At 37.8% G+C, this 8,523-nt stretch overlaps 1 protein-coding gene across 1 annotated transcript in view; it reads right to left on the bottom strand.

The window, feature by feature from the left end:
- Positions 1-3,015: 3,015 nt before the first annotated feature.
- LOC106957472 (voltage-dependent T-type calcium channel subunit alpha-1I-like) overlaps positions 3,016-8,523 on the bottom strand; it is a 116,801-nt gene continuing 111,293 nt past the window's right edge. The window contains exon 5 of the mRNA XM_015048844.1: positions 3,016-3,238. Within this exon, the coding sequence (XP_014904330.1) occupies positions 3,055-3,238 (184 nt within the window). The 3' untranslated portion in view covers positions 3,016-3,054. The remainder of the gene's footprint in view (positions 3,239-8,523) is intronic.

Below are 8,523 nucleotides of genomic sequence, written 5' to 3'. Positions count from 1 at the left end.
GGACTCATTTCAATTTTTAGAAATCTGATCAATCAAGGTAAGGTAAGGTGATTTTATTCATACAGCGCATTTTCTGCAACAAGGCAGCACAAAGTGCTTTACGTGAATCAGAAAGAAATACAAACAAAACAAAAAACAAGAAAAAAAAATCTTTTTGGACTTACTTTCTCTACTGCTTTCCAGAAAAAAAGTATTTTGAAAAATCTTGGTGCATAAAATCATTACCTTTCTATCTTTTCATTGTCAGTGTACATCTGTTTGTGTTGGGACTGGGGAGGATCCACCTCTGGACTGAAGTAGAAATCACAACAGGCTTTGGAAAATCCAAATTTATTGGAAATCGAGGAAATATCAATGATTCTCGTGCAGATTGTTTTGTATGCTAAAATAGTTCCTCAAATATATTTCAATTAACCTTTGGATTTTTTGTTGGACAATTAATCTGAACCGGTTTGTCATCTCTGGCTGATTTGTTTTGTCAACTTTAAATGGGAAGCACTAACACTGCTATCGTGCTGATGGCTGGAGGCGAGTCTAAATGTATTTGTTCCCCAGGGTTCTTGTCATTAGGCCACTGCTCCATTAGGCCTAATTGGCTGGAGAGAGGAAGAGATGGATTGAGGGAAACAAAGGGGTAGAGAGGGAGACAATCTGCCAAAAAAATATGGTGTGCAAACTCAGTAACAAGGAAAAGAAGGAGGAACCGAATGAAGACAACTCATAAAATGGAGAATACAAACAAAGCACATCTTATGGAGGAAAAATGTTAACTTTTATTATCAATATTTTCTCTTTTTTACGGTGCCACTAAAAAATATATCTACCCTCCTCCATCCTCGTCTACCCGTCTTCACTTCTAGCCTTTTCACCGATTTCTTTTTATATTTTTATTATTTGTTTGTCAGCTGCTGCTGTTCTCATATAAAGATGGATGCCTCAGCTTGCACCACACTGTTAACACATTTTTTGGCTCCCTGCCTGAGCCTTTCACCAAAGGAAAAGAAAATCCTCTCTTCCCTTTTCTTCCCCTCCTTTCAGTTTCTGTGGTGTTTGTTGCCCCCCCAACAGTTCTGTCTAGCACTCCTTTTCCATCACACCAATTTCCTCAAAAACAAAGTTTAACACAACAGCACGCATTCACGTATGCCACACACTGCTATTATCTGCTCCTTGTAGGAGGGTTACAAATTGAGGTGTGTGAGGGGTCAGGGAGTGCTCATGCTGCCTTTGTACCTGTGGGCAAAGTAGCAATCCAGCTGAAGAAAGAACAAATAGCTTTATCCCCTTGGTTCTTCACTTCAGACATTCTCAACACAGAGTAGGAGTTGCACACACTAATTATGCACAGAAGTATGCATATGTTGCACATCAATACAAAGTAGATGCATATAAAGGCCCTTGTGCAACAGTCTACAAAAGATAGATAAACAGTATCTTAATGTTAGAGCTGCCTATGAGCTACGTATGCAAAGATAAACCCGTATATCTGCACAGGCAAGGAGGGAAACACAATCGTCAGCAGAAGGGCAAATTTGCTTGCAACCAGTCCACTTTTCTCCAAAGCGCCGTACGCACTCGTCTTCATACATTTTCCGAACCATTTCCCTAAGTGCTGCCGGTGTACCAAGTATTTGACCGAGCAGGTTCCTCTTTTATAGCTTCGACGGAAGGACGGCTTGCTCGTCAGAATATGCCAAGTAAAACAAGAAGACAATGTATGTGTTTACCTCGCTAAAGCCACTCCCCAAATTAGAATGGACATTTTTGCAAAACAAAACATCATTGACGCATTCACAGTTTGCATCTGCATGAAAACCTGTACTGGTACTTTAGGCGTAAAAAAAAATATGAGTTTTAGAGAACTTTTCAGAGCAGAGCTTTTTACATTTATAAGTCTGTTGCAGACTTGGCAAAATGTTGATTTTGAAGCAGTACAACAGACAGAACAATGTATTTTGTTTTTCCTCACTCATACTTTGCCCTCCACCATCACTACCCTAAGAGTGTAATTAAAGTTTTTTTTCTCCAACATTCTCACTTTTTTCTGCTATTGTGAAGACAATGACTGAGAGAAAGTGACAGACAGTGTCATAGAGGAAGAAGGGGAATGTAATGAATAGTCCGGTAAAGCGTCTTTGTTGAGATCTTACAGACATAAAACCTGGCAAGTCGGTCTAAGTAGCTAACAGAACTGCAGATATTGATTCTATTATCAGGCAGTTTTTTGTTGTTGTTGTTTTTTTTTTTTTTTTTCCATATGTGCAGAACTCAATTCAGGATGCGATAGATTGATTGGGATACTATGGGGAAGATTAGTTGTGCTCAGGACGTTCTTCCTTTCCTGTTTCATGTGTTAAGCCAAGCATCATTGCAGCCTTCTGGGGCAGCATGGGTCATTTTAGATTTTTTCTTTGAAATCCTACTAAACATACAAACCATAAAAAAATAAAATAAAAATCTATATAAAACATATAGTGGACAAAAGTAAGTGTTTCACACATACTTTTTTTTTTTCAATACTCAAATATTCAAACAGCTTTCATCTATTTTCAACTTTCTACACAAATGTACAGCAATGACACGACTCCAGGCCTTGCTGGTTCGGGCTAATTGCTAATTATTATGACGACAAGCTGCCAATTATGGCAGCCGTACAAATAAATCGATAGGATCTGGAAAACCTTGCTGGAGAACGGAGTATTAGATGAGGAGACTGGGTTTATGGTCACACACTGATCACTGAAGCAGCATTAATGTGTGGTTTGTAAATTAGATAAGGCCGTGACTCAAGGTTTGAGCTGACTTTGTTATGAAGCATTAGATGAAAGTTTAATCATCCCCACCAGGAAATTGTGGTATAAGGATGGCGAAAAAAAAAACAAAAAAAAAACAACTCCCAGAGATGCAGGAAAAATGAAATTCATCTACATTAATTTTCATGCAACTGCATTTCAACTCGATGCAAACTGACAGACAGATGTGACGACACAGAGAAGCTCAAAAAAAAAAAAAAGGAAAAAAAGCTCAAGCTGTAGATTGAAGCACAGGTCAACTTCAAATCATAAATACAAAGACACACTCACAATGCATGCAATCTCCAGTTAAAAAGAAAAAAAATAAAATACTTAAGCTTTTCTCACTTGGGACTCTGTTGATGGCTTTCAGGGGCCGAAGAACCCGAACCGTGCGAATGGCCGACAAGTTGATGTTTTGCAGGTCCAGGGAGTACTCCACCATCCTGGATTCAAAGACATTAAAAGAAACAAACATCAATTTCTCCTTTTTTTATTCAAAATATATCAAGTGTCACAATCCACTCAAATGTTTTTGAAGTATATAAGTGTTGGCTTCCACCCGTGTTTGACAGGGGCTGGAAATCGCCACCCACTCTTGGCAAAATGCACGTAAATTTAGGAAGTGTTGAGTAAATGCGATCAAATTATACGCTACTGGCAACTCGGAAAGCGTTTTGATTTCTACAACAGATCTGCTGAAAGCAGTAATGTGCCTGAGCTGCATTCTGAATCCCACCCCCCTACCCCCGCCCCGCCTCCTCTGCTCAGCTGGTGCTTAATATGACTTCACAGGTACTGACCTGAACACAACGTACCCGTTATGACACGAATCATTAACGATTACAGCAATCAAACCATAGCACTTAGTTTTTAAAGCATCAGAACAACTCTTTTGGGACGTTTTGTCCACATCAATCAGTCATCAGCCAGTCATAAAAAAAACAGACAAGGAGAGCAAAGGTCATCTCCTCTCTCAGTCAAGATGTGCTCCAAAGCAGAATGCACATTTACAGAGAACTGTATGCAGTTTTTCTTTTATATATATATATATTAACATCTGCAGCAGCTACGGAGTCAATCAAACCTAAGAGTAAATTAGAGAGATCGATTAACTTCACAGTCGTGTTTCTTGGACTTCCAGAGGTCCAGAAACCTTCTTGCTACAAAACAACTGTGTTATTAATTGCGCCGTTCTGATCGACAACACATAAACTGCGCACTTTTAATGATGTCCTTATTATTTAATTTTTAGTTAGTTTTGCTTAAATAACACAAACCATATTACACAAGAGTGTGAACAGAAGAAATGGTGGCTTGTGACATTTTCGAATGGCCGGTACGAATTCTGATTTCCACCCCGTTACCTGGAGCTGCCAGAGCCTCAGCTGCATCAAAAAAGATGCTCCACGGAAAGGTGCAAGACTCAAGGAAGAGGGGCATAAAGTTACAAAGCACAGAGCAGAAGAATGACATGAAAGAGATACGGGAAGAAAAGGCAGAAATATGGATTCATTTTCTTCTAAGTGTCGCCTGCAGGATGTTGTGTCTCAGTCAGAGCCTGGCATCTGTTAGCAAGTCATTTTCACTGCATGGCTAAGCTGTTTGTGCCCCCAAACTCAAACCACTTTCACACGAGAGCAGTCACGCTGAAGTATACTGTATATGTGCCCGTCAAAGCGGCGAGTCTCCCTAAAAACGTGGCGAAAACTGCTACATGGCTCTTAATCGTCGGTTGCAGATACGGTTTAAGTGAGTGAGGAAGTTCGTTGTTTGAGAACTAGTTTCAATTTCTCTGCAAATGGTATGTTTTTTTTTTTTTTTTTTTTTTTTTTTTGTATGCAGATGTAATTTGCTGGTGGTTATAACATTGGCAGGACAGCATGAAACTAACAGCCGCATCGCTGTCATATGATAACACCCAAATCTTATCTGCAGGCCCCAAAGAAACAAATCAATCTCTCTGTCTGTCACATGGACAGTGTTCGGAGCCATGTCATTTACAATATTATGATACTTTATTGATCCCACAGGGAAGTACTTTCTATTTGCCCTTCATAGTCACTTAAGAAAGGATTACTTGGTTTAACAACCCTTTATGCATATGGCAGAGCAAGCTAAAAATGCTGCAGTGAAATATTTTCTCCCTCTGCTTGCATCAATAGTTCGGTTCCTCCTGTCCCTGAAGCTCCTGCGGCCTGCGTTTGAAGAATACATTTCTTGAAGAGATGTAGAAGTGCAACAGACTAATTTTCTTTCCCCGCTTCATTCAATGGAGTAGAAATGCCACACCTGATGAAAATGTCAAAGTGTAAAGAAAGGCACAGCCGTTGTTTTGGTGGTCAGACTTCTTTTCAGCTACATATAGGGGTCCTATTAATGTAACGTTTATGAAAAAAATACTTCTTTTTTTTTACATATTTGTCAAAACTGTCACCATATCTAACATGGTGACAGTTATATAGATAATCTGTGAGAAAAATCCATCTTGTCCATGAGCTGCAACAGCGATCTGAAGAAATGCGCTGCTCTTGTTCAAAAACAACCAATCAGAGGCAGGAAAAAGATCTTAGCGCTGTCAATCATCCTTGCGTACATGATGCTTGACAGCGCTTAGACCCTCCTCCTGGCATTGGTTGGTTGTTTCTGACCAAGTTGTGTATTTTTGTAGTCAGTACTGGGAGCACTGGGAGAAGTCAGAGGAGCTTGATTTCTTTTCCTCACACATTATTATGCTATCACAACAAATGTTTAAAACGTAGATTTAAAAAAAAAATAAAAGTGACATATTATAGCTTTAAACCCATCCTAGGCAATTCCACCATCACCATTTTTAAAGACTAAGTCTCACCAATAAATTTAATTAAGGTCACATGCGTGTGATGTGATGTGAAGTCTTGCAATACATCAAAATATTGTATGTATTATGTTGGAAAATAAAAGTCTATGGTAAATATAAAATACATTGTGCTATTTTTTAATACATATATACATTATGATGTGATGCACTACAATGATACAGCTATAAACTAATAAATATTATGCTTTTGTGTCTTGGAGAAATCTTTCTTTGACACAAATTGTTGTATTTTACAACAGCAAAGAAAGAAAAACTGTGCATTGCACACAAGACTCAATGAACCTTAAAGCATTTTATGCGACAAAATCCAATTATGGTGTCAAATGGCAGTGTTTAGAAGTCAGATGGACCAGCATGTGCAGGCCTGTAGAAATGTTTGTAGGTTATGCACAACTACGCTTGATCAATGCCTTTCTTGTGACGTCATTTAGGGGTGTGCATCATTAATCATTCTCTAATACTCATTAGTACAATGAATGAAAAGTGTTTCCAAACCTAATGAGTAATTTAGTTAAATAATTGTGATGTCACTGTTCACACACACACACAGAAAAAAAATGTGATTATGATATTTTTTCATCATCTCGTTCTTATGCCGGTGCACATCCAGCTTTTCGCTGATCGGCCTGGTTTGCTCAAATAGTTCAAACACTTGGATGCTAGGTGCGTATGATTGATGGTAATCTTTTTATCTTTGCAATGCATTGTGTGTTTATATGTGTCTGTTCTATTAGGTAGTCTTCCCCGATGCACATCAATCACATCGGTTTGCTTGGAAAGGTAATTAGTGGACTGCCCCAAATGTCCTTTTCATGATTGTTCTCTTTTTCTCACGTTGCTTTTTTTGTGATACCCTTATCCCCACTTTGCTTTTATGTGACAGGCGTAGTGTGTGTGTGTGTGCGTGTGCGTGCGTGCGTGTGTGTGTGTTTGAGTGTGTGTGCTGCTTCACAAACAAGGATTTAGGGGAAATTAAGGGAAAAACAAGACAGAAGATTTAAAAAGACGACTTTTACATAAAATACGCTAAAAAGATTTGGTAATAAAGATGCAAAAATGTGTTGTATTTACTTCCAAATTTGTGATATTTTATCATTTCCTTCTTCCCATGGGGAAAAAAAAAATATTTTTTTAGTTTAAACTGTTTATTACATGGAAGGGGTGTCCTTTGATTTCTTTTAAATTCCATTCAGATCCATATAATTAGTTTGTTACCTATGCAGTACTATTGAAAAATATTCTAGTCATTTTTTAAGTACTTAAGTTAATGACATCAGGGAAGGTTTTGTATTAAATACTTGTAATATGGTCAGTGTTCATCTTACATAAGTCAAGTCTGTAGTCTTGCAACATCAGTGCAACTTACTCTGAAACTTGAGTCTTAACCACTGACTAACATAATAATAATAATAATAATAATAATAATAATAATAATAATAATAATAATAATAATAATAATAACAAAAAAAACTGCCTATCTGTGTCATTAAAATCACTCTTCTACTGTAACTTTATTCACCTTCTAAGTTTTTTTTTTCTTTTTCAAAAAGATATATGAAGACATACAACTGGTTGCACCTAAATCCAAATTGTGTTTTGTTGATTTTTTTTTACTTGCTATATTTGTTTCCCCTTATTTCAGCCAGGAATACAAACCATAAAGGGTGATGAAGAAATTGAGTAAAGAATGATCTCAGCAGCATAGTTAAAAAAAAAAAAAAAAAAAAAAAAATTCAGTTTGTGTTTTTTCATACAGCAGAGACAGCAAAGAGTAGGATTTGTGCAGTGGATTTGGGTGATGTGAAAACAGGTAACACGCGACTACACATGTCAATTTGGGTGACAGGCTGCATATTGTCTGGAGTGGAGATGATGAAACAGATAGACAGAAAGAAAGGCTTGCAGAAGGACTATGAAATAGTGAGGTGATGCCTATGGGAAAAAGAGAGAGAAGAAAACGACATGGAGCTCATAACAGAATGTCGGCTGCGCTTGGATCTGGAAAAGCTGGACATGCTCTCTAAAATTAGCTCAGGCTCTGCGCTAATCTACAGTTATTCAGAATAAAAACAAAGATGAGAGGTGTTCACACAAATCCATATCTAGACTCTGCAGTTCTAAACTTTTGATGCCAATGCAAAGCCTTAAAAGCACACAGTCGCTGAGAGTCTCTGCACATTCACTGGGGATAAAGTGATTCAGGTCAAATGAAGATGAATGTCCCTCCAGGTACCTTGGTAAGTCTGGAGCTCTGTTGTTGTTTTTCTGCAAACATACCAGGCACCCTTCCAATCTAAATCTCTTTGTCTTTCTCACACGTACAGAAAAAAAACACACCTTAAAGGTGAAGCTACTGCTTAGAAAATACTAAACCTTAACCAAAATCTAACCCCAAACACTGTAACCCTCCGTCTATAAACATGCATACCAAATAATCTAAAGAGATTTATTTTATGACGGGCTCAGGCAGGGCGTGTCTCTGCAGTCCCACTCTACCGTGCCAACAGATTGATGTTCTGCATCATGACTAATATACACACCTACCCAGACTTGCTTTATTACCCATGTCTGAGCGTCTCATTGCACTTGTATCAAAGCAGGTGTTTGAGCAGATGCGTTTTCTCTGTGTGTGACTCCATGCATCGGTCTCCCATGGAAACAGCAATTAGCTATTGGGAAGAACATGTTAATCTCATGAAAAACATGGTATGACTATGGACACGAGTGCTTTTCTGTACAGTGACACTGTGTGTCGTAATAGAAGCGAAGTGTGTAAGCAGTATTGTAGTTTTTTTTTTTTTTTTTTTTTTTTTTTTTTTTTAATTTTTTTTTTTTTTTTAAATTTTTTTCCTTATAAAAAATTAATTTTTT

Source organism: Poecilia latipinna, unplaced genomic scaffold, assembly GCF_001443285.1.
Source record: "Poecilia latipinna isolate Pla-1442-1.1 unplaced genomic scaffold, P_latipinna-1.0 Scaffold906, whole genome shotgun sequence".
NCBI lineage: Eukaryota > Metazoa > Chordata > Actinopteri > Cyprinodontiformes > Poeciliidae > Poecilia > Poecilia latipinna.
Note: the sequence above shows the minus strand (reverse complement) of the source record. Positions and strands in the feature narration are given on the sequence as shown.